This window comes from Carassius gibelio, chromosome B21, assembly GCF_023724105.1.
Source record: "Carassius gibelio isolate Cgi1373 ecotype wild population from Czech Republic chromosome B21, carGib1.2-hapl.c, whole genome shotgun sequence".
Classification (NCBI taxonomy): domain Eukaryota; kingdom Metazoa; phylum Chordata; class Actinopteri; order Cypriniformes; family Cyprinidae; genus Carassius; species Carassius gibelio.
This window is the reverse complement of record NC_068416.1, coordinates 25,131,700-25,158,953: the sequence shown is the minus strand read 5'-3', so window position 1 is coordinate 25,158,953 and position 27,254 is coordinate 25,131,700. Positions and strand designations below refer to the sequence as shown.

The 27,254-nt window shown below is 35.0% G+C and overlaps 2 protein-coding genes across 5 annotated transcripts in view; both read left to right on the top strand.

Moving 5' to 3' along the window:
* Positions 1–531: 531 nt before the first annotated feature.
* On the top strand, positions 532–17,589 carry LOC127985368 (alpha-2,8-sialyltransferase 8E-like). 4 transcript variants are annotated; one of them, XM_052587359.1, is made up of 9 exons: positions 532–941; positions 4,947–5,054; positions 6,692–6,790; positions 12,073–12,165; positions 12,415–12,501; positions 12,648–12,792; positions 14,421–14,533; positions 14,624–14,716; positions 15,381–17,589. In XM_052587359.1, exons 1-9 carry the CDS (start codon positions 811–813, stop codon positions 15,841–15,843), a joined length of 1,332 nt encoding a protein of 443 aa, XP_052443319.1. In that variant the 5' UTR covers positions 532–810; the 3' UTR covers positions 15,844–17,589. The 4 variants fall into 4 exon arrangements, with proteins under 4 accessions (XP_052443319.1, XP_052443318.1, XP_052443316.1 ...); XM_052587356.1 differs by lacking the exon at positions 6,692–6,790 and having other exon boundaries at positions 534–941; XM_052587358.1 differs by lacking the exons at positions 4,947–5,054; positions 6,692–6,790 and having other exon boundaries at positions 533–941.
* Positions 17,590–19,958: 2,369 nt separating this feature from the next.
* The window catches only part of LOC127985482 (lipoxygenase homology domain-containing protein 1-like), a 32,007-nt gene continuing 24,711 nt past the window's right edge, over positions 19,959–27,254 (top strand). Inside the window, exons 1-2 of the mRNA XM_052587493.1 lie at positions 19,959–20,818; positions 23,337–23,451. Coding sequence (XP_052443453.1) covers positions 20,158–20,818; positions 23,337–23,451 — 776 coding nt within the window. The 5' untranslated portion in view covers positions 19,959–20,157. The remainder of the gene's footprint in view (positions 20,819–23,336; positions 23,452–27,254) is intronic.

Below are 27,254 nucleotides of genomic sequence, written 5' to 3'. Positions count from 1 at the left end.
AATAAATAAATAAAAATAGAAATGAATTTCATTAGATACCACAAGCATCTGATATTACTGAATGGCGAAGCATTTTTTTCTCTCCATGCATTTCAAGTCTTGTTATAGCATTAATATGATGTCATTCTCTTAAATTTGATTTGATTTAGAGCATAACACGGTTGAAAACATAATATGTTTACATCGTTTACTAAGACAAGACAATATTATAACATGCAAATCATTTTAACAGAAAATAATACTACAGTTTAATAATAAAAATGCACAGTAGAAACTTTCTAGTGTTTTCTGTACTGTATTATTATTGGGAAAAAGTATAAGATGTGCCTTTTTATTTGGAAAAAAAAACATTGTAAAATTATGGGTTTGGAAGTTGAAGAATGGTGAGCCTACTTTACAATGAATGTTGAAAAGGGTGAAGTTTTTTGATTGCATTTTATTAGAATTCGTCATCGTGTAATTGCAATCATCACATTTTCTATGGTTTGATGACAAGCAGAGTATGCAGTCTCTCGCTGCATCATTGGTGCTGATGAGAGGGAGTGGAGCGCGTCGACGCATCTGAGACGCACATTCCGCAGGAGCGTCGCGTGATGCAGGTTATGCGAGATTTACTACACGTCTACATATAGGCTCAAAGGGCAGTTATACCTTCGCTATATCTGACAGCTTGCTCAAACGCGATACTGAGGCGAAAAGCAACTGCTATGGAGACTGAGCGCGCATCGGTGGAGACGGTAAACACGCGCGGGTGTGACTCAACGTGTCTTCTGTAGGACAAACGCGACCGTGGGTTTCTCTTCTGGAAGGATGGGCTACTCAGATCCGACATCTAATAGAGATCTGTTGGGAAACAGATCCCTGTGTTTTATTTTCATATGTGCTTTTGGAGTGGTCACCTTATTGCAGCAAATCCTCTATGGCAAGAACTACATTAAAAGGTAAGGTGATTATGTTATTAAATGATGCATAATGAAAAAAACAATCCATGTTCTATGAAGGTATGTGAATAATAAAGGAAATTAGCCATCAGTAATTACTGCACCCATATTGCTCCAAAATCTCTTTTAAACTTCATTCAATCATGCCATACACAGTCTCCTGAATGACTGTCTATGCAGCGAGATGCTTAAGTCTGTTTTTCTTCTTCCTCTATGTTTATTTTTCTCGTCTTGATTTTTATTTTTATTTTTTATCTTCAGCCCTTTAAACAGCTCATACATCTTGTATAAACCTGTGTGACAGCAAAAAGCCATGTAGTGCAGAACCTTATCATAAGCAATTGCGTCTTTAGGCTTTGATGATAAACTGGAAGACTGTGATGTAGCCTCTGTTTTTTTGCATGAGCACATAGCCTAGATTCAAGCACTAGAAATTAATTATGCATTTAAATCATGGTGGTGTTTCGTAAGACCCAGATTTCATGCCTTTTTTGGAGCCACTTGCATCAAAATGACATCATACCTACCGAGAATAAGTCCCGGAAGGTGAATCATTTTAGGTTTTTTTTGGGAACGGAGGTAAGCAGAGTGAGATGGCTCATCAATGCAAGGGTGTTTGAGTGTGCGTGTGTGTGTTTGTCTATGTAAAATGGCGTCTCTCGTAAGGAGCGCCCCCAGTGCATTATGGTTCCTGCGTCCCAGCAGATGCCCATAGAGCATTAGAGCATAGAGCATTCTCACACTCCCACCTGAACCCCACTCTTGCGTCTCACACACACTCAGGATTCATGACATCAGAGCCTGACGGCTGCGGATTGCATGAATGCTGTTCTGTCCCCTGTATCTATTCTGCTGAAGTGTAGGGGTGGGTGAATGCTTTAACTGCTTTAACTGCAGCTTCAAACCCAGCAATGAGAGTGAATGGAAACCAAACGGAGACGTTTGAGTCTTCTGCTTCTCAGATTTTCTTCTGTCAAAAAACCCTACATCTCATGTATGTCACCTTAATGTTTCAAAACAGCGAATGAAAACTAAGAAACCATTATGTAAATGAACTCAAATCCAATCAATTTAACTCAAAACCAAGCAAAAGTCTCATTACGAAACATTTATCTCCCAAGACCATGTTATGTGGGTTATGCCATATATATATATTTTGTTTGCCAAGACAAATGCTATTTACTATTGATAAATGGCCAGAAGATAATTACATTTCTGGTTAAGGATTTTAACAAAATCTCAAACCTTGGCAAATAATAAAAACACTCCCAAATCCCGCTAACTTTTAACTTCTAAACTATATTTAAGCTATATCATAACCCTACTGAAGAAAAAACAAAAAACAATAGCAACCCTCATAGAATTTGTAATGGTTATAATGTCTATAATGGTAATTGTATAGGTTTTAATGGAAATTAGGATGGTCCCTGTGGGTTTCTACTGGTAATTGCCTATTGATGGCATATTAAAACCATTAATCCTAATGGGATGGCCAATGGTTTAATGGTTAGAGGTTAGTGGTTAGTTCTGTTTTCATGTTTTCAATGCTATTTTTTCTGGAAACCATTAGAACTTCTTCAGCAGGGAACCACAACATCCAGTGATTCTTGCCACCATTCTTTACAGATCAAAAATGTACTTAATTTACAACATAGGGCTATAGCTTCATTTGAGGGCTGGGTTATCAAACTGAAAATCTGAAGGGGGCCAAGAAGGTGGGGCCTATAAAACTAGAAATGAAATCGAAATGCATATTCAGCAGTAAAATGAACTAATATTACCAACACCAAGATCTATAAAAGGTTAGCAGAGGGCTGTCTGACAATCAATTCTAAAAATAATTCATGAAACAGTCATTTATCATGATTAATCAAATATTTATATTGTCAGAATTGCATGCTGAAATTCTAAATTAATGTAGAAACAACATAAAGGTAGTTTATTTTAAATTGTTTAATGGCATCTTTTATAGCATTAATGAAGAACTGCTACTAATACTGTTACTGGAGTCTATTAAATGCATTTCCCCTCAATTTTACCCATTAATTATAGCCATTCAACATTACAGTATAATTGAAAGCCATAATTTTTAACAAATATAATATATAATTTTTTTTTAATTTAAGCGGTTTTAAAACAATCTTCACATAAACTGTAAAACTATAAAAAATGTAGTTTTATATATCTAATTATCCAATTTTATGGAATTTATTCTCACTGATTAGTTGTCTGTTTTTAATCCTCTGAGAACATTTTATGGGAAACACTGCATTAAACCTGATTGAGAACACAGTTAAGTCTTATGTGCTATGAAGAGCAATATCTACGCGATAAAGTTTATATTTAGCAAAAACAGTCTTATATTAATTTGCATATGTGTGAGCATGTGACAGTCTGAAGATATTCTGATATTCACGCCTCAGATTAAAGCAGTGACAAACACATTTTTATTGCAGCTCAGGTACACGCCAGACTGACTGCCGCTGTGAGACACTGACTAATGTGTGCATTAATAATGCATCCACAGAACTGATGAAAACGTCCTCTTAAACGCTCCTGCCAGGTGAAATTACAGTTTAGAATTATTAAAAACACTTCATGCTGGAATTGGCCTTCTAATGTCATTGCAATAAGTCTTAAAGCTGTCAGGTTGGCACAGAGTTACATCTAAAAATAAAATCGCACCGAACTGGCCAGGACAAGAGGTGAGTGCTGCATATAGACGTTTGTGCATATGAATCAAACACAGCAAGGTTATTTTATTACATTTTCCTCCTAGCTCTGATTACACTGGTGCTAGATTTAGGATCCGCTTCTGCAGTCTTGTGCCAGGCTTGAAGTTTCCTCTTTGTCTTGGAGATATTGATTGGCTAATGACTGTGCCATGCAGAAAAAGGATTGACATTTAGCTGTTTCTTCAGCTGTGACCGCGTCTGTCCTTCATATGCACCTTCTGTCTCCTCTTCCCATTAGCAGCTGAGTTTGTGTTTCTTGTCCTGGTCATGAAGTCGAAGAGCTGATGTCCACATTAAACTGATGCTTTTAAAGACATGTAGAAAATGGCTGTGTGTGTACTACAGCGACTAGAACTGGTTTAGGACCACAGTTTAGTCCAAGAAACAATTTTGTATGCTTTTTTCCAATATAGTTCTGAAACTAACTGGTAAAATTAGTCAGTTTTGTTAATGCAAATTTTTTTTTACATTTTTTTTTTATCCTAGTAACATATGACTTTTTATTATGATTTTACAATATGTTTTAAGACGTCAATGTCTTATCTCCCAGAATGCCTGTAAATAATCAGGATTATTGCAATCCCCCTTTTTTATTTTGAAAGTGTCTCATTCCATAATAATATTTCACAGATGTCACTGTTTTAATGTATTTTTTATCAAATAAATGCATTCTTGGTCAGCAGGAGAGAACATCTTAAATCATCACTCTCTAAAACAAATAAAATCATAATCATAATTATTTGGACATTTATACAGAGAAAAGTGTCCATTATGTGTATAAACTCTCGCTTTTTCAAAGGTTTGTTACACTTCCAAATGTATGAATGTCTTTGCATTAGATAACAAAATAAGAAACCAAGTGTCCTTCATTTTAAAGGAAAGAAAGGGCAAGCACACGTGACTAATTTACAGCAAATATGGCTCAGGAACAATGTTGTGAGAAAAGCTTGTGCAGCATTGGTGTGCAGTTTCCACTTGGTTTTGTTATCTGATGCAATGATACAGAGATATTTTGAAGTATGTAAAAACTTTGGCACCACTTCACTGTACATGTGATGGTATTTGCTGTTCTGGATTGCTTCTTCATCATGTCACTTTTTCACTGAAGATTATCAGTGGCACTCCTGACATCATACACCAAGTTTTACATTCTTTGATTAAGCCAAACCAATGAGAAACTCTTACAAATCTGTGTGTGTTTGACATTTTCTGCTGCCTTGAACATATGAATACATGAAAGCTTAAACCACCTGCCTCATTTTCTCACTAGTGGGCAACAGTTTTCCCGCCTCAAAGGAGAGGAGGTGGGCAACTGGAGCGGGCTCATTAGTTACCCCGATGATGGAGGGATGAAGCCGGCCAGAAATGGGAGGAAAAGGTACAAACCAGCACAGAAACCTCTCAATTACACCACCAACACTCTAGAGAGACAGTGAGAGAGAATGCCACATAGACAATGATCAGGCCCTTGCATGTCTGGACTGGAGACACATCCAATCCCATCAGCCAATCAGACGAGCAGAACATTTATCAGAGCCAATCAGAGGACCAGGACTGATTAGAGTTTCACTAAAGGACAAATTAAGCACAGCAATGATCGCTTCAGGACGTACTTTTCCCATTCGTTTTCTCCAAAACAAGTTACAAAAAAAAGCTATAAATTTGTGGTTTTGTTCACAATGGAATAGCTTACTGCATATTGTACAATATATGCTGCATGCTAGCTATTTTTTATGAAATGTAGTAAGTGAAATCATAAAAAATATATTTTTTTAAAGTTTAAAAATTTAAAATTTTAATTTAAATGTAAAAATTAAGTGAGTTTATGCTTAAAACAATAACTAATAATATTGAAATATATATGACAATATAGTTCTCCCCTTGAGTTCAGTTTAATTTTCTAACCCCACTGGCAGATATATTTTCGTTTCTACATTTTGCCACTAAATTAGCTATTTCTGCATGTTCAATTTAGAAAGCGCAAGAAAATATTGGGGTTATTAATCTCTTTGATGACATTTTGTGACATTTCCCCATGCTGTTTGCTTTATTGTATATGGTATGTTTTATGCATAATAATAAGATTAGTATGCTTTTCTGAGCAAAGCCGCTGAACTTAATTGGAAATGGACTACTTTGTCCATAAAGCATCGCACATTACAAATAAATCATATTTCGGTACATTATAAGCATATAAGTATAATTAAGTACAGTATATTTTTATTGCAAGTTAATGTTGCAAGTTTATTGCAACATTAAAATACATAAACATTATATTTACTACATTATGATTAAATATTGATATAATTTACATCTTAATGGCATTGTTTAAATGCACATTGCTATCCTTTACTGAACAAATCCACTGTACTAAAATGGGAATTAACTACTAATAATTGATTTTAGGTGGAAAATATTCAATATGTAAAAATTATACCAATGTAAAAAAATGATTAAACATTAAATAATAATAAGCAAATAATAATATAATATTATTGATGTAATCTGCATTTAAATTTTACAATATATGTATGCCAAAATAGTATGATTAGGGTTAGTGTCACAAATGAGAATGAGTTTATCTCATGAAGCAAGAGTTGAATTTGATTATAGTAAAATGTAAACCAATTGATAAACTATTGATTTAAGATAGAAACGACTATACATCTGAATTTCAAAGTTTATTGCATTATTTATTAAATTATTCCTGCTAAATAATAATATTGTTTATATAATATGTAATGACGATATGCACACAAGACGTTATATTTACTAAACTTTTTATTTATTAAATAATTAAACATTCATATATGATATATTAATATGCTATTAAATAATCATATATTATCAATATCATTGCTATTTAAATGCGTTAGTTTTTTCTATGGAGGAAACGAATGGGATTTTTACATTGGGGAGCCCTGCTCTTGTGCTCTTTTGTGGTTGTCAGTACTGGGACAGGAACTGAAGGGTCATTGAACTCTAAACCTAATCCACTGCTATGCATCTTGACAGATGTGTCCGTCAGAATTTTCAGCATTCTGAAGCTCAGATCTCCGTAGTTATCACGCCCTGCCTAGCTGATATTAAGAAGAAAAAAAAAGAAAAGAAAAGGTAGGCCACACTGATGGCATCTCCAGTTCACCTCCTTGCCAACCTTACGTCCCCCCTTGAGGATGTCTCTTCGTCTTTTCCATCTGGTCTGAGAGGGTTCGAGTGCTCAGTGCTCGGTGCACCGCCGCTCCGTTTGTGCATGTTGTCTGCAACCTTCCATCCGCCCTCGACCTTTGACCCCATCACCCCCTTCCCCGCTTCCTGAGGTTGGGAGGCCTCCCTTGTGTTTCTCTGGATGTCATGTGTCTCATCATGCATTTCTGAAACCCCTCCACACCTCACCTGTGTGTGTCATGGTGAGCACACTTGAGTGTGTGTGTGTGTGTGTGTGTGCACGCAAACAGTTTCTGTAGTATGTGTGTGTGTCATGTGACTGTTTTCCCGCTTGCACACTGCACTGCCTCTCTTTGACCTGAAAGATTTTTAGTTTTTGTCTTTTCGGTTTTCTTTTCATCTAAATGATCACAGAATATTGTGATGTGTCATCGGGGGTGTTTGACTGATCACACATAAAGAGCGTTCATGATTACCCAGTGTGCACCTCTTCAGGCTACAGCACAGTCACGTCATGACGTCACTTCAGTCAGAGATGTATGGAATCGCTAAATGTGTTTCACTTTTTTTCTTCTGCCTAGTTTTTCATGCTCCTTTACTTTTTTTTTTTTTTTCATTGCTCTTCATTACAAACCATTATTTTAATTAATTAGCTTACATTTATCTTTCATAAGTTTGGTGACATGAATAGCTTTGCTCCTAAACCACGAAACAGCATCTTATTTATTATTATTATTATTATTATTAAATACTCTTTTATTTATGTTTTTTTATAAATTATTGTAATAATTTTAATACTACAAATAAAAATATTTTGATTATTATTAATATTACTAAATAATAAGAACAATAAAATATAAATAATAATGCAAATACATTTTAACAATAATAATAATAATTTATTATAACAATATTATTATAAATAATTTGTTATTATATTATTATTGTTGTTATTATTATTATAATTAAATACTTTGCCCTTTATTTTACGGTACATGCAGTATTATTGCAATAGTATCAATAGTATGAAATAGCATTAATTAATAACATCATAATAAGATTTAATAATAATACTAATACTAATACAATAATAATAATAATGTTTTGAATAAAAATATTGGTGATCAATAATAATAAATATTAGCTAGTAAAATAATAATAAATAATAACATAATAAAATAAACATTCTTAATAATAATAAAAATCATAAAATGTATATTTATATTATAAAATAATTTAAATAATAATACATGTAAATAACAAAAAAAATCATGAATAACAAGAAAACTAACAAATGTTATATTGTTAAGAATGAGGATTTTATGATTTTAAATATTTCATATTTTTTAATTATTACATCATAATTTTTTTTTATTTTACAGTCCAATGGTATTATTGAAATAGTAATATATTAAAATACTAATACATTTAATCAATTAAAATATTTTTAAATAATAATAATAATAATAATAATAATAATACATTTTCGTATTGAATGTGAGTTATTTCCTTTTTTGTTCTTGGCTAATGCCAAGATACAACAGCTAAGACATTATCTTAAGACAGTAAACAGTTAAGAAAGATTTTGTTACTGTACAAAATCATAATTTAAATCATGTTATTATATAACAAAGAAGAACATTTTAAAAATGTGTAATGTTTGTATCCTTTTACATAAAATAATCCATTATAGTAGATGGATAGATGGCAGGTCTTTTGCTCTGTGGAGGCAGTTAGGAGCCATTTTGGCTCTGATTTCATTTACAGTAGCAAGCCATCCACCATTAAAGGGTTAGTTCACCGAGAAAAAAAAAATGATGTCATTAATAACTCACCCTCATGTTGTTTCAAACCGGTAAGGCCTCCTTTTATCTTTGGAACACAGTTTAAGATATTTTAGATTTAGTCCGAGAGCTCTCAGTCTCTCCATTGAAACTGTGTGTTCGGTACACTGTCCATGTTCAGAAAGGTAATAAAAACATCATAAAAAAGTAGTCCATGTGACATCAGAGGGGCAGTTAGAATTTTTGAAGCATCAAAAATACATTTTGGTCCAAAAATAGCAAAAACTACGATTTAATTACACTACTGGTTATCCGAAAAATGATGCAACCAGTTCTCGACTCGTGAACAAGTCATTATCTGGGTCGGCTCGGTGTTCATCTTCAGTTCTCTCTTCACAGCAGTTCAGTCAGTGTACCGTTTGAGTGCATGCATTACTCCGGGATATTGGTTTGTTTGAACTCAGAGGGAGTGTAAGCTACATTAAAAAAATTCAACAGCTTAAGTCATTTGTGGATTAATGCTTATTGGAGACGCGAACCGTTTAAAATGATTCAGTTCGATTTGGTGAACTGGTTCAAGAAGATTCAGTTACATCGAATGATTCGTTCGCGAACCGGATATCACAAACTGCTTTGTTTTTAACTCTCTCTCACAACAGACACGGAAGAGAAGACAATGCTGAATAAAGTCGTAATTTTTGCTATTTTTGGATAAAAATGTATTTTCTATGCTTCAACAAATTCTGACCCTCTGATGTAACATGGACTACTTTGATGATGTTTTTCTTACCTTTCTGGACACGGACAGTAGGGCTGGGATAAACGATTATTTTTTAAACGATTAATCTAGCGATTTTTTTTTCGATGCATCGATTAATCTAACGATTAATTTTTTCAGACCGATTCGATTTCGATTATCTCCCCATTAATTGACTACTAACAATTTATACATGTTGATTTACATATCTGAATGAAAAAAACATAAATTCCTTAACATTGCAATATATGTTTATTGCTCTTAAAATTACAAAATAAAAGACTGACTAAGAATGCATTACTTTGCACTTGTATAGAGATAGCATTCAATAAAACCTTGAAAACACATAGCTTACTGAAACAAGCTTACTGAACACATAGGGCCTAGCTTACTGAAAAAAAGTTCTTCTTTCAGATGAAAATAACAACAACTTGATGTCTAGCATTCAATAAAAAAGGTCACCCAAAATACTTGTTTAGAGCAATTGAAAGAATACAGTAACCAATGTAAACTTGAGGGCTCTAAGCTAATACAGAGAGTGCTTTTCAAAAAAATTAACAGTGGGAGCCAGCAGCCTGTCATGGAGAAAAAAAAAAATCTCCGAATGCTCCACGTGAAACGTTGGCGTTCCGCCCTTTTTCTATCGTGTCTAATGATTTTGGTTAATATGCACGAGGGAGAGAGAGAGACAGCAAGACAGCGCTCGTGTAGTTTGAAGACTGTGAGTGCGCTAGCGTGCATGAAACTTTGGTGTTTCGCCCTTTTTCTATCGTGTTTAATGATTTTGATTAATATGCACAAGGGAGAGAGAGAGCAAGAAGCGCTCGTGTTGTTTGAAGACTGTGAGTGCGCGCGCAGCCGGGGCTCTCTCTCTCGTACGCGCCCTGTCATTCTACATCACTCACCGATCAAATAAGGCTTTGACAGCCGCCAAAAAAAAAAAAGATCAATGCAGAAAAACCCCTGGATTGGTTATATAACGTTGGACAGAATGTTGATCCGGCCATCGCGTATATTCAGCGCACATAAGGTAAACGTTTTGCAAACGTTTTTTAGAGAACTAAAAACAGGTCGACGAATAGATCCGCATATTTTGCGTTTACATATTATTTGCGTCGACGTCATCGATGACCTCGACGCGTTGTCCCAGCCCTAATGGACAGTATACCGTACACACAGCTTCAATGGAGGGACTGAGAGCTCTCAGACTAAATCTAAAATATCTTAAACTGTGTTCTGAAGATAAACGGTGGTCTTACGGGTTTGGAACGACATGAGTCATTAATGACATAATTTTCATTTTTGGGTGAACTATCCCTTTAAAGTCCATTTAAAGCCTATTAAACTGGAAACATGAATCAGTGAGTCTTTTCACAAATACCGTGCCTGAGGCTAGACTGAAAATGGCAAACAGAGACGTAATGAGAAAAACTCTTCCGGATGCAGTCTGCTTGCTCATAGTTTACAGTTCATTCATTTAATCCATGTTTTTAATGCCTATTTTCTGTATTTCTGTTTCACAACCAAGGTGAGGATTCACATTCCATCCATTCCAACCCTGCTGCCTCTCTTCTCTGTGGTGAAACTGTTATTTCTTTTATATTTCTCCTCAGAGCATCAAAAAAGACAGTTTTAAGCTGATTGTGTCTTGCGTAACAGAAGGAGTGAGTCTTCAGAGCGGCTTGTCAACAATCCTCAAGTGGAATTCCTATTATAATTTGGAACCAAGTTTTATGCAAGAACCCCATGCACAATCTTGGAAAACCTGAATATATGAGCGAGAATTAAAAGTGTGATTTTTAGACCTGCAAAAGTCATGGATATTACAAATTCATAAATGTTAAAAATCAAATAGATACTTTTTTAAAAACAACAACTAGGCCTATGTTTTTGTTTGTTTTTTAGTTAAGATCAAAAAATGTTTTTTTAGGTTGCAATAGCAATTTGCTAGTATTTAAATAATTCTTAAAATATAATATTATATGTTATAATATAAAATATTTAAAAACCCATCTCAAACATCACAAAACTAAAAAATTTTATCAGTTTTAATAGAAAAATGTATATATATTTTTACAGATTATATCATTTAAGCGCCAAAATATTTTATACATATAAATATAATTAAATGCAATTACAATAAATAAATAAATACATAAAATATAATAAAATCTGTCATCAGAATTAACTAAAATTACTACAAAAATCATTTGACCCTGAAAAACATTCAGTTATTGAAACTGAGAGTTACCTCTGGAGCTACAAAATGTAATTATTTACATTCAGTATTATAAAAAATATAATTGTTACATTTATATTGGATACATTTTAAGTATTTTAAATTGCCAAAACAACAACAGCAACAAAAGTTTTTATTAAGCAGCTTTGTCATTACAGCAGAAGTACCAGAAATATCATAAACACTGACAATGAGGGGACTCTAATATAGAATATACATGCAATATAAATAAAGAAAATATATTTTGCCGAAATTACGATAGGTGGAGACAAGAAGTAAAGTTTGATTCAGTTAGGTTTGGTTCCAAGTTGTGACAGAAATCCGCCGGCGTTTCTTCAGGATTGTTTGACCAGACTGCAGAGACGAGAGCGTTCAGGATCTTCAGCTGATCTCAGGTTGTTCCTGCAGTGTGTTCAGAGGACACGTGTCTGACTCTGTGTTCTGGCAGGTATCTGGAACGCTCCGAAGGCTCTTTAGAGTTCAACTCCACTTCCTGCAAGGAGCTACGGCAAGAAATCACAGATGTGAAAGTACTGACCATGTAAGTTTCTCTCTCAGATATCCGTCCGTGTCCGTACAGAGCGAGCGTTCCAGCGGGAGTCACATTTCCTGATGAATGTCTCGTCTCGACGGACAAACCCTGTGAAAAGAGCATCTATTTAAAGAAATACAATATCTGAGAAAGAGCACTCTCTCCTTGCCACTCCATCCTCGTTTAATAAGGAAAGCTACTTGCTTTCTGCTGTCTTTCTCTGATTTAATTGACTTTATATGTGTGCGTGTGTTTTAGGGTGAAGACTTCAGAGCTGTTTGAGCGATGGAGGAACCTGCAGGTGTGTAAGTGGGAGCAAAACAAGGAGGAGACAGATAACTTCAAGTAAGTACATTATTGTTCTCCTTTATCTCCCAACTTCAGCACAATCTTAATGGGGTTTCTTCGAAGAAACAAAGGAGTGATGTCATCTCCAATAGGATTCTTTTGTGATATCAATGCGATGATGTCATCTCTCCGCTGTCCAATAGAATGTCTCTGTCCCGTTGCTGCAATGCCCCCTCCTTCCTGTTTACCACGAAGAGAAACACTCCCTCGGGCACCAAACTGCGTTATGAGGTGGATACGAGTGGAATCTTGCACATCAGCCCGGAGATCTTTAAAATGTTCCCTGATGTGAGTGTGAAATCACACTTAAAGCGCTGGCTTTGACTGCATGAGCTGACCAAACTATTGGAATCTCATCATCATTTAGAACCGATTCGAATCGGAATGTTCTAAATAGATTCCTTGTTATAGGATCACATCATTTTGAGAGGATAAAATGAGATCAGTTTAGGAGATCAAAATGAAAATCTTTAAGATTAAACATAATCGCCTTTAAAATATTTCCTTTTTTTAGTAACAATACATTATTCCAATGTAATAGAATTTCTTTTCTGAATTAAAAATATTCTAGACCTCTAGAAATGTTAGTTCATCCATTTTATTTACATAAGATTCGTATTTGATTCTTTAAGTTTGATGCCATATTAAAGTGAATTATATTATATTATATTATATTATATTATATTATATTATATTATATTATATTATATTATATTGAATTGAATTGAATTGAATTGAATTATATTATATTAAATTACATTAAATTAATTATATTATATTGAAATTAATAATATTTAGGCTTGTTGACAAATTATATTATTTGTATTATATATTAACTTGTGTAGAAATAAATTTTTTCAATGTAGATGTAGATTTCTGTATAAATTCTAATTAAAAATGACAACAATATTTTATCTAGACAGAATTCATAATATTCTAGACCTGTAGAAATATTATTTAATTAATTTGACACCAAATTATTATTATAAATTATTATTATATATAATTTATATTAATATAAATTATATGATTTATATTATATATTAAATTGTATTATATTTCCTTTTTTACTAGAAATACGTTAATCCAATATAACAGATTTCTGAAGAATTTTAATAATATTATGATTATTATAAATGTATAATACATATTATATTATATTATTTTTTTTTGTTTTGTTGCCAAATTATATTATTTATATTATATGTTAAATTGTATTATATTACATATCCTTTTGTTGTATAAATGAATTATTCCAATATAATAGAAGTAGATTTCAGAATAATTCCAATAAAAAATATCCTCTATTCTATTCCATTCTATTCTCTAGGTTAAGGCCAAACTATTCTATTCTATTCTATTCTATTCTATTCTATTGTATTATATTCTCCAGGCCAAAAGGTTTATAATATACAAAGGCTTTAAGCAAAGTGTTACCAAGCTATAATTAAAAACTACTTAATAACCTTGATCAAAGAATAACATTAGCGAGCTCATATGATTATATATTCAATATATTCTTATTAAATTATTTAGTTAGAATTTATTCCAAATCCAGTAAGACTCCTAAGTAAATTCCACACGAGTGGTTTGACTGCAGTGCAATAGAATGTAAATCAAAATGGGTGAATTGACATCTGCATATATGCTGAGATCTGTCTCTCTCTACACACACACACACACACACACACACACACAGCTGAAACTCTCACAGGACACAGACACACCCTGACGAACATTACCAATCAAGCATCCTTATCCTTAAGTATCAAGACAGCCGTTACCTAGCAACCTCTGCAGTGATCACACCCTAGAAACCCTATGCCTGCAACAGTTGCCAAGCAACCATCTCCAAGCAATCATCCCTGTAATCCCATTTGGGTCGCTCCTGAATGATTTCTGTGCTCTGACTGCAGGACATGCCCTATTCCAAATCCCAGTTTAAGAAATGTGCCGTCATCGGGAACGGCGGCATCATCAAAAACAGCAAGTGTGGACGAGAGATCGACGCAGCCGACTTTGTCTTCCGGTAAAATACTGTTGTTTGTGTTGGTTTGTTTAGACATCATGGGAATATAAAGAGGCATCTGCTAAACGACATGTCAAATCTCTCTTTCAGATGTAATATTCCTCCCATCTCAGATATATACAGTGAAGATGTGGGATCAAAGACTAACCTTGTTACAGTAAATCCCAGCATTATAACTGAGAGGTACACACACACACACACACACACAAATGTTACAAATACTTAATATAGGATTTGCTCTTGTTGTAAATACCAGTGTATGGGTGAATATCACAAAAACATGTCCAGGTTATATATATATATATATATATATATATATATATATATATATATATATATATATATATAATATATATATATATGATCCTTGTTATTCTTATATAATAATCGTACTGTAGTATTTATTTATTTAAAAAAAAAAAGAAATCACGTAGCAAAACAGTGCTCATAACTAACAGGTAACACAGCAAATACAACCATGATGAATATTAATACTTCATGATTGAATTAATACATAAGTATCTTGAGTTTGCTGTGAAAATGTGTTAAAATAAATAATAATAATAATAATAATAATAAAAACTATTAAATAATATTCTTAGAAGCTTCATTTTATTTAAACAAAATAAAAAAAGATTAATTTATTATTAATATAATAATTATATTAAATGTTATATTCATATATTAATAATAATTTATTATTTAAATACATTTTTTTATTCATATTATGCTTATTACAGAATTAGCATTTTTATGCAAAAATGGCAATGAATGCTAATGAGATAATTTTGCATGCATACAGTTTTTGTTCCTGTAACACAAATTTTTTTCTCTCTATTTGGACCAGGTTTCAAAAGTTGGAGAAATGGAGAAAGCCGTTTTACGACGTTCTGCGGAATTACGTGAACTCCTCGGTGGTTTTGCCGGCGTTCTATAACACGCGGAACACCGACGTGTCGTTCCGTGTGAAGTACATGCTGGACGACTTCGAGTCGGCCCGTGGCGTGTTCTTCTTCCACCCGCAGTACCTGCTGAACGTGCAGCGCTTCTGGGCCGTGCAGGGCGTCCGCGCCAAACGCCTCAGCAGCGGCCTGATGCTGGTCACCGCAGCCATGGAGTTATGCGAAGAAGTGCATCTCTACGGCTTCTGGGCGTTTCCCATGAACCCCTCCGGAATTTTCATAACACACCACTACTATGACAACGTCAAGCCCCGTCCCGGTTTCCACGCCATGCCCTATGAGATCTTCAACTTCATGCATATGCACGCTCGCGGCATCGTGCACGTGCACACGGGCCCCTGCAGGTGAAATCGCTAAGCGTCTCTGCAATCTGATTGGTCCGTTTTGTAGAGCTCCTCCCACTCACTGGCGCTACGGAATTCTGATTTACGTACGCCAATCGATGCCTTGAAGGCCAGCCGTTTTATTTCTACGTGTTTTTACAATATCGAGTCTGGACAGTTGCAAAATAGTACGTGTTTCTGATTTTCTGTGACGGTGTCGTATTTGTGTATCAGGGCAGATATCACGATTTAATCTTTGTGAGGAGGCGCCAAACCAGGTGCGACGCAATAACACGCAACAGTTGGGTTCGTGAAGTAAAAACTCATTCATTTTTTCCATAGGGAAATTGATAAAAACTCTTAAGACAGACCTGTTGTGAGCGCTGAGGTTATTAATTGATTGTAATGCTTTTTTTTTTTAAATAAACATGCTAAATTCACATGTGTTTCTCTGAAAAACAATGCTACAGCCAACTGTGCTTCTTTGTCAGAATGTAATGGCCATGGAAGCCAGCAAACAAACTTTGTCAGAGATAACAGAATCTACCCGACCTAAAAAGCCTTTGCATCCATCTAAAATCTCTGACCAGGCATATTAAAAGTTAAATATATTAAATATAGTTCGGAGAGGAGGGGGCGGGAGAAACGACTCTCTCCAGTATTTTGAATTTGGACTGCAATACCCATTTCAACCGCTGGCTGTCAGCATCTTTAACATCTTCAAAGTTTGTGATGTTATGATTCACCTTGTAGCTTGTTGGTTTGGTTCATTGCTTAAACCGGCTTTTAAGAAAACATTAAAAAAAATCCCTATAGAAAAAATGAATGCGAAAAATAATTCTGCAACTAACACCATTGAAAAAGTGGGCGGGCTCAAATGCAACAGATGAGATGTTCTATTTCTACAATTTCTATTTCTGCACAGTAGCCCCACCCACAGTGGAATCTCATTGGTCCAAATCCTATCAGTTGTATATTAAACATCAAATCTACATCACAGGCTGTTATTGTGTCTCGTTGCATCTGGTTAAGACAGATTAATCCACTCCAAACATGGTTTAAGAGCAAGCTTACTGTTCATTAACAACCAATCTTTGCATAAAAGTAGACTGAATTTGACAATTCAGTTGAAACGTTTATGTATAATGGTAAATACACGTTAAACATACACTGGTTCTGAAGTTATGTATGATAATGTACAAGGAAGTATAACTTTATGTAATCGAATCGAACACAGTTGTTTATGTCTTTCTCTCACACACAATCTGTGATTGAGGTTCTAGTGTCTTTTAAATCGACTGATCATGTTTATAAAGCTGAACTTTATATACTCTGTTTTCAGGTTGCTTATGATATTGTGATAACAATGTGACTATCACTTTACCAAGAAATTGACTTTTTAAGATTCATCAAGATCTATCTATCTATCTATCTATCTATCTATCTATCTATCTATCTATCTATCTATCTATCTATCTATCTATCTATCTATCTATCTATCTATCTATCTATCTATCTATCTATCTATCTATCTATCTATCTCTCTCTCTCTCTCTCTCTATCTATCTATCTATCATTACCATTTATTTCTTAAGTTGCACAAAAATATCTGGCACAGAGTAGATCGGTTATTCCATTTTTGACTTTTTAATATTTCTTAATTTAATATTCATATTTTGCAATTATTATTTATTTTTTTGGTCCCATCATTGTTAACACAAATGTACAGTTATTTGTCAAGCACCAATAAAGCACACAGATCTGCTTCTAAGCTTTGTGGTGCTCTTTAAAGTGAGTTTTATGGTGTCCAGAGTGTGGGGTGTTGAGCCAGCAGTAAATAACTAATCAGTTTCAGAGGTTAATTAGTGTTACTCAGACAAACACAGTTTGGAGTTATTGGACACACAAACATTTACATTCCATTCCATTTAGTCATTTAGCAGATGCTTTTATCCAAAGCGACTTGCAAATGAGGACAGTGGAAGCAATAAAAACAACACATAGTGTTTTGTAGGTGTAACTTAATGGGGGAACATGCTACAAGCATTCAATAATTTAGTGATTTCTTTTTTTTATTATAGAAAAAATATTTTGACATTTGAGAGTGGATTTATTCTAAACACATAATTTATTAACCATTGCAGCATCTACAAAATATATAATTTTCCTTATAAAGAATTTCAACAAGGACAGTTCACCTAAATTAAAATTCAATATTCAGTCTCAGAGAAATCAGATATATGAATCAGAGAATGAATCGTTCATTTGAATCGGTTCTTTTCAATAAACCAATTGATTTGGTTTACAAATCGGACTGGACGCAAACAAGAGGGTCAGATGTAAGTATATATAAACTTTAGTTTTGAAACAAAAGTGCTGTTCCTTCCTCTCTGGCAGCCAAAAACACAACAAGAAGACATTATAAAGTCAAAACCTCAAACTTTTAGCGCACCTGATATAAGTTCTGCCTTAGGTTTTGCCTCCACTAGAGCGGTGACGTCACAGTGACGTAGGCGATTAAGGGGTCTATAGACCCATTTGTTGTCTCTACAACAGACTGTTTAGTGAAGTGTAAACTATTTAACATATGGTGTGTGTTCTCTCTATATATGTGTGTGTTCACCCTAATGCGCACTATGTGTATTATGACAGCGCTTTGTCATTGCGCCGCCTGCTGGTCATGTTAGGTATCGTTAGACTACAGTATGTGTCCACAACAAGTTATGTGCCAAATAAGTTGTAAAAAAAATAAATAAATAAAAAACCTTAGTTATATTCTTTCATATGAATAGGGATGATGATTTGTTGTGATACAGGGTCAGGACTGGACATTTTCATAAATCCTGAAACAAACACACCTTCCTTGTTGGCATCTGTGGAATGGAGAGATGAAAACGTGTGCATGCAGGGTGTGTGTGTGTGTGTGTGTGTGTGTGTGTGTGTGTGTGTGTGATCCTGTGTTTATCAGATGATAGCAGGATCAGGTGTTCATAGTAATATAGCTAATGGCTGGAGAAATTAGCATGTCGTCTCAAGAATTTCAAATCGTTATTTACACACCGCGCTTCAGAATCAACAAAGACAAAACAATACACATGTAAGTCATACTCCCACAAAAATGTGCATTAGCATCAGCATCCTGTCATTACAATTAAATTATGCATTTGTTTTGTATATCCCTTTGTGTGCGTATATATATATAATTTCTCTTGGTGTAATATTAATATTAATTGGTAAACCAATAAATACATGTCTGAAAATAACAGATCTATCAGTAATGTTTTGGAATATATGTATGCCATAATTTCCCATCAGAAATGTTCAGGAATTTATATGTGCCTTGAAGTTATATTCCAGTTAGAAACCTTTCTTTTCAGTACAATTTGGTGAAATTATATATATATATATATACACTAGTGCCTGCAGAAAGAAATTAAAAATGTATTGTTTATCCATGTTCAAGGGCGGACTAGGACTTGACAACTACTCATAATCTTACACATTGTAAAAGTGGGTTTTGAACAGTCAAGAGAATGTAAAAACCTGTCTTTATGAGCTGTTCTTGTGTTTATACAAGTGTTTTAGAGTGACTTCTTCCACTTACGTTTTCAGCCAGACGGCAATTTGCCTAAATTAGGATCCCGATCTTCTTTATTGCCTAGGTTGGGTAAAGCATGTTAAATAGTTTGACCACGTTAATCCAGTGGCACTAACTTATTTATTTGTGTTAATGAAATCACTGTTAATAATTTACAAGTGTTAGTGAAGCGTCTTTAATTATCTGTTCTGTAAGACTCCCTCTCTACTGGTGTATCTTCTTTCTCTCTCTCTGTCTGTCTGTCGGTCTGTCTGTCTGTCTCTTACTTTGTTAAAGTCTCTCTTTCCTTTCCTCCCTATGTCCTTTTTCTATTGATGTGCCTTTGAATTGTACAATGTGCATAAATGAGCATATATTTCCCTTGTCGTTATGTTTATGTATTTTTATAAACATGTGCCATATATAAGTTTGTGTGTGCATATAAACGCATGCCTTGCTTTAGTAAAGCGATCCCCAGACTATGAATAATAAACGCTGTGAGCCCCCTCTCTGTCGCTGTCCTCTCCGTTTTCATTTGCTTTCTCTCACAGATCATGTGACCACGCTGAGCACAGTAATTATTCATGAGCTCGGCGCTGCACCGCGGGACCTGCGCGAGAGAGCCTCCAGCTCCGAGCTGAGGCCCTGCTCCAGCTGCATCCAGGGGCCCATCGACCGGCGCGGGTCAGACGGTGACACCTTACACCGCAGACGGCGAGGAAACACTCACCTTCACCCTGCCACACTCCAGATAAATAAAAGATGCCCACAAAAGAGAAAAAAACGAAAGAAACCGAAGAAAGTGATGACGAAGGAGAGGAGAAGGAGCCAACGGTGACAGGAAAGAGTAAGAGGGACTCAAAAACGAGACAGAAGAGCTCCGAGAACAAGACAGAAAGCACTGAGACACTGACAGAGAAGAGAAAAAAGAGCCAATCTGTGAAAGAGAAAAAGAAAAAGAAGAAAAAGGAAGATGTTGAGGTGACAGAGAATGACAACGGGACGGATGAGCAGAACAACAATGAGCCCATCAGCAAAGAAAAACACACCTCAAACGAGAAACGGGAGGTAAGGAAAGAGAAGAAAAAGAAGAGTAAACCATCCGAAAGCAAAGAAGGACAAGAAGACATGGGGTCCAAGGAGAAAAAGAGCAAAGACGGCAAGAAAAAGAAGAAGTCGGCAGAGGAAGAGGAGGATGAGGATGCTGTGCAGGAGGAAGCTGAGGAAGAAGAGGATAAGAAGAAGAAAAAAAAGGATAAAAAGAAAAAGAAGGGCTCCGACAGCGACGAGGAAAAGAAATCGAAGAAAGGGAAGAAGTCAAAGGTCAAACAGGTGGATTATGCTGAGGTCTACCAGGAAGAGCTGGTGAACTATCACACGGAGGAATCAGATGATCAAGAAGATGAATTCAACAAAAAGAAAGGTAGACTCTGGAGGAGGATTCCCCTGCTCTTCTTCTTTTTATTCTTTTCATGCTTTTCATTAAAAGAGAAAACTAGATCAACTGTGGTTTTCCCAAAACATTAAGTTTAAATAATTTAATGCATTTATTTATTTGAAAGGATAGTCTGCTCGAGAATGATAAGTCTGGCATCATCTGTTCCTCCAAACACGCTGTTATGGTTTACTGTGAAAGAACATCATGCAGAACACAGCAACCATTACTTCTGAGCTTCATGAAAGTCAAAATAATTCGTAAAAGTATCCAAATCTGAAATTCTGAACTTGGAGAAGGTTATCAATGATCAGCTTTCTCTCACAAAACTATCACACCTTGTGAATGAATTCAGTTCAGACGTCATATGGACTATTGTACTTTTCTTGTCCTTTTTGACAGTTATAGTATGAATTGTCCTCCAAAATGTCTGTTTTGTGGTTCCTTATTGGCTCTGATGGTTCTATGAAGAACTTTTAATATAGAACCCTTTGAATGCACAAACGTTTCTTCAGATTATTAAAATGTTCTTCACACTAAAGGATATTTTAAGAACTGTTCAAATTTCTTTGGCCATTGCTGCAAAAACCCTTTTTGTGAGGGTGGATAAGTGTCAGAATTGTCATTTGTTGATGAACTATCCTTTTAAATGAGCAGATCTCATTTGGAGACTTGGTTAAGTGTAAAGCCACTGCACTCAAACTATCTTCTGGGGATGACCTCTCTCTTTCTCTCTGCGTCTGTCCGTCTCTTTCTCTGCTTTCACTCTCAGTCAGGCAACCCCTCTTCTCGGTTTCTCACAGGTTGGATTTCTTTTAACCCTGGAACATCTCTTAATTGATTACTTGAACGTCGGAGGTTGAACAACGCAAGCTGAAATAGATAAAGCAGAAATGGAGACAGAAATAAAGAATCTTCATTGGAGTTGCTATTCACTCTTAAAATAAAGGTTCTTTATTGGCATCAGTGGTTCCATGAAGATCCTTCAACATCACTAAAATCTTTCCAATGCACAAATGGTTCTTTATAGTGTTCTTTTAAGAACTCTTCACTGAAAGGTTCTTTGGGAACCAAAAATGGCATCACTGTGAAACCAGTCTTTTGGAACCTTTATTTTTCTTTTGGAACCTTTATATATAGTCAGAGAAGCTTCCGGATTTCACATTGGCAGGCGGCTCTAGAGGTCTCTGATTGGCACAGCAGAGTTGTGTCTGGCCTGACTGATTATTACGGTGTCCTGGCAGCAGGGTATGGTGAGACAATGGTAGCGGGCACCGGGCCAGTAGTGGATTTGAATCAGACGGGCACCTCTCTATGGCCTGAAACATTACACTCTAATCGGCCTTTTCATGGAGCCATCAAAACCTCATTCAGCGAGATGGACATCATGCTGTCAGGTTCAGTCAGGCGTAGCACGTCGGGTCGAGGTTATGGCTTAGCACTGATCCAGGGGTACCTTACCCTGGCTGATGCAAAAGATGAATAAATAAATAAATAAAATATAATAAGACCTGCAAAGCGTGTGTGTGTGTGTGAGTGTGGCAAAGTTTAATCGTGATTGCAAAATAAATGTTTTTTTTGAGTACGTAATATATGTGTATGTACTGTGTATATTAATGTATATATAAATTCACACACATGCATGTATATATTACTTTTACATTTTTTTGTAGATTTATTTTTGGGCTTTTTTATGCCTTTATTAGAAAATAGACAGGAAAGCAGAGAGGGATCGGAAACCGGGATTCTACCTTGGTTCAGCGTGAACACAGTTGTGCTGTATGTTGGCACTTTAACTGATTCCGACTAACGATGACGATTCACCTGGTTGTTTTTTTCTTTATCGATTCCTTAAGTGAACCAGTTCATAAGAGTAATTTGTTAATGAATCGATGTACACTAGTCATGCTGTACGTTTTGAGGAGAGCTGGGAGGACATAATAGAAACATTTGTTTAAATAACCTACAAAATGCATGAAGAACTCTTCTAATTTTTAAAGAGTTATAAAGGAACTTCGTACAGGGTTAATTTCTGAAATAAGAGCACAAGGATATCTCAACAATTGACCTATATTGATTAGTTACTCTCAGATGGTGTAAAGTCTCTGAATCCCATTTCAGGTGGCCAGTGTGCAGTTGGTTTAAAAGAAACTTAACATTCAAAATGAACCTTGTTTGAACGTTACTTCTAGATGTGCTGCTCCTCAGGTTCAGACATGTATTTTGTTGTTCCAGGGTCTTGCAGTGGTTCAGAGAAAGGTAGAGGTCACACGGTGAGCATCAGGGCCATGTCTTACTCTCACTCAATGAACATGGCTAAGTTACAGAGATATAGCTTACAGCAATTCAGCATATACGAACGTGGGTGAACTTAGAAAGGCGGGTTGTTGGGTTACACGGGATATACCTGAGCACTCTTCTAATGTTATGCAAATGAAAACAAGATGCTTTCTTTTGCAGAGGGTCAGGTATAATTGGTTTACCGAATGTTCTTGTTTCTCCTCAGTGTACGAGGTGGTGACAGTCACAGGTGATGTTAAAGGAGCTGGGACTGATGCTAATGTGTTCGTCACCTTGTTTGGGGAGTTTGGAGTGACTCCCAAAGTTCACCTGGCCAGCAAGTAAGTTATGCCTCAATCCTGCATCTCTACATGACAATGTTAATCTTGAGAGTTTCCAGATGCACATCGACTGTAAATATACATGTATATATAAATACACACACACACATATATAAGAGAAATGTTGTTTATATATTAAATATATTTATATATAATATAAATTATATGCATAAATATATACATGTAAAAATTTTCAAAATATATTCTGTATGTATATGTATATGCATAATAAATGTATACAGTACACACATACTTTGAACTTTTATTTTGAATGCGATTAACTGTTTGACAGTAATGGTATTTTCATTATTTATAATTGCAGCTTAATAAAGTTGGTTTAATGCATATCAAGATATATTTACTAACTACTTCAAATTGTTTTTTGTAGGGATACACGATATTGGATTTTTGCTGATATTCGATATGGCGATTTTGGCCAATAGCTTATGCAGATACCGATATATATTTTCTTTTGTTTGGAAACATTACCAAGTCTCTCCTGTGTGAAAATTATAAGCAAATTATATTTTAATTTTGGTTAGTTTTAACAAGAACTTATTAGTTAGAATTAAATAAACAACAATGAAGTTATTTTATAACGACAGTACATTGAAGCTTCGAAAATAACTATAAATAAACTATATATCAATCACTGCATTCCCCCCCCCCCAAGAAAGATGCAGTAGTAACCTTAACATTTTATTTTAAGATTTAAGATTTGTAGATTGTCTAAAGCAAGAAAATCTTTAGAGCTCATAATTTGTTTAAAAAATATGATACATTACACATTAATTAATAAATCAGTATATAAAACTATTTAATTCACAAGTGTCATGTTCGTGATTTTTGTTTAGAATTCATGTAAGCTATAGCTTCTGACCTTTAAATGAAAACACACTCATGATTTTATGACAGCACACCCTGAGCACATGTGAGTTAACATATTCATTGTATCGGCAAGACATATCGGTATTTTTCATGTCGGGCTAATGCCGATATTTACATTACATCATTATCGGCTGATTCCAACACAGATCCGATAATATCATGCAAAAATAGTAGGGCTGTCAAAAATAGCGCGTTAACGACGTTAATTAGTTGTTTGTTGTTAATTTTTTAAGGCATTTCATGCATGCGCAGTGTGACAAATTATTCAGGTCAGGAAAGTCTCGTCGATCTCTGAATTCTCAAGATAGTAAAAACAGCGGCGAACGCCGCAACGAAAACAGAGAAGAAGCTTAAGGTTTTACCCCAGTTACTCTCAAAAGAAGCTTAAGGTTTTACCCCAGTTACTCTCAAATACATTCATGCCAAGCTCGAATAAACAGAGACGACTTTGGTAGTTGATACGCTGGAGCTTCTTCCTGTTATAGCGTCCTGTGTTTCACACCGTGCATGCACAGAACGCCTACATGCAATGCAGCGAAAATTACAGCTGTTTGGAAAAGTATATGCATTTTTACTTGGTTTTACTGGCACTTGAAGCCTTTAGAACGCGAAAATATCGATCCTAAAGTATTGTGGCAGAGCAAATGAACACCTCCCAAAAACAATAGTGCCCAGAGTGCTGCTTATGTGATGGTGGAGCAAGTATGTGTTTTTGAGTTCATTCTTTCGAGTTTCTCTATGCATAATTTCATAGATATGTGGCTATATTTAACCACTGGTTCACCTAAAACTCTTACACTATCTGTAGTTAAATGGCATGGTTTGATATAGTGCTCAGGTAAATTTGATCTAAGTAAATGTTAAACTTTTGAAATTCAGAAAAAAAGAACCACATATTGATGAATCAATACAAGTAAATTATGTATCTGTGTCCTGTTATTTATCTTTTGGTATGCATTTCAGGATTCAGGTGTAATTGCAAATAGTGATTGATCCTGATTAATCCACTGAAAATTCTGATTATTAAAATTTTTAAACATTTGACAGCCCTAAAAAATAGTTTTTTTTCTCAACTTTCTCAAGTGATAAAATGTGGTAAAACTTTAAAGAAATAGTTCACTATACAATTAAAAATTGGTTGAAAGTTTACACACCCTCAGGCCATCGAAAATGTAGAGTTTGATCTTCATCAGAAAAGATTTGGAGAAATTTAGCTTTACATCGCTTGCTCGCCAGTGAATCCAGTGATTTTTGAAGATTATTATTAGTGTGTTTGACAGGATTATTTTTACTTCAAAACTTTAATTCAGTGTGTCACTTGCCATTTCTTCGTTAATTTAAGCGTGATTTCTGAGTGAAAATTGTTTCAAAGGAAACCCTACACTGATTTCAGTATTATGCAGGAATTTCTGTGGATTTTAACAGGACAGTGCATATATGTCATGTTAATTCTATAATTATGTATTCTTCTCTAATTTACAGCACAGAAAAGAGGTATAACTTTAACATGGCCACCTCATCTGCTCGTGTGTGGCCGTGCATTGCTTTTTTTGCGCACAATGCTGTACAAGAGAACATCCCTGTGTGCTTTGACCATGACATTCACACCATCACATCTTTGGGAAATAGATATTGTTTTCTTAGTAGGGCTATACGATTATTCATGAAATGAATTATTCATGGCATGAATTTTAATCACGCTTGGCTCATCCATTACACACAATGCCATGGTGAAGCAAAGGATATGCTCTCCTCTGTACAGCATCACCATGACATTCATCTGAAGGTGAAGAGATTCATGTGACTTTCTCATTGAACCAGTGAGAGGCTACAGTCATGTGACATCACTTCCTTTTGTGGTCTTTCGAGAAAACAAGTTTACACATATGGTGACCGCAAACAGGTAGGCTACTCATAGAAATCTCCACACATACATAATGTCCCATGTATGCATGTTGATTTTTTATGAGTACAAAGAGAGACCCTCAAAACTCTCCCTACAGTAATCAATCGTCCAATGATTCATATGATTCAGAAATTAATTACTAATGGGAGAGTTTTTACTTGCTCAGATGAATGTCCAAATGGTTAATGTTGCATAATGACTCCTAAAACAAGGTCAGAAATGGAAATCAGATGTAGCCTCAGAAATGTTTAGAAGAATATTTTAAGAACAATTCATAAGCGAGACTCCAGTAGACTAACTGTATTCATAAATCATTTTTAAGCTTAGTTTAAGCTTAGTCTCCAAATTAATGATTTTTCAACCTATTTGAGAAATATTGTATATTTGGGTAGTTGGGTGCATCTCACGAATCTTGTCAAGAACATGTCTAGGTTAAATGTCACCTCATTGGACACTTTTTTTTTTTTACATTTTCATGGTTCGCAGAAGTGGAAGCTTATGATTTTTGTTGCATTGTGACATAATCTTCATGACATGTTTTCATGGGATACATCCAGTCAGAGAAAGACTCATATATTAGGTAGAACTCTTCAGTAACTCAAAAGATTCAGCAGAATAGAACAGAAGTGCTTTAATTCTGTCCGACAGTCAGAATGCAACATTTTGGAATCGAGATGATATATAACAGAATCTCTGAATCTGTCTAAATGTCATCATTTCCAAAGTTTGCTGGTGCGGTTTCAGTGTGCTGATCTCAGGTGAGATGTGTGTTGGTTTCTCCGCATCGGTAAGTCTGTGTGTATGTGTGTGAGTAATTTGGCAGTGTGAGTGGGATGTGTAATTCATACTGGGTGATTTTTAATTCATGCATTTCACATTTTGATTAGAGAGATGCTTTTGGCGAAGCCAACGCAAGAGACCGTAGAGCGATATATGGGTCATTGATAATGACAGATGGTCCTTCTCATAAACACACACTCCTGCATTGTCATTTTTAGATGTCGGTGCA

What these genes read in the sequence shown, in the direction of transcription:
- LOC127985368 (XM_052587359.1), top strand. Translation starts at nt 811, where the DNA reads ATGGGCTACTCAGATCCGACATCTAATAGAGATCTGTTGGGAAACAGA. An exon ending in GCCAGAAATGGGAGGAAAAG is followed by an intron (nt 5,055 to 6,691) that starts GTACAAACCAGC and finishes GCATCTTGACAG; the next exon opens with ATGTGTCCGTCAGAATTTTC. An exon ending in TCTTTAAAATGTTCCCTGAT is followed by an intron (nt 12,793 to 14,420) that starts GTGAGTGTGAAA and finishes CTCTGACTGCAG; the next exon opens with GACATGCCCTATTCCAAATC.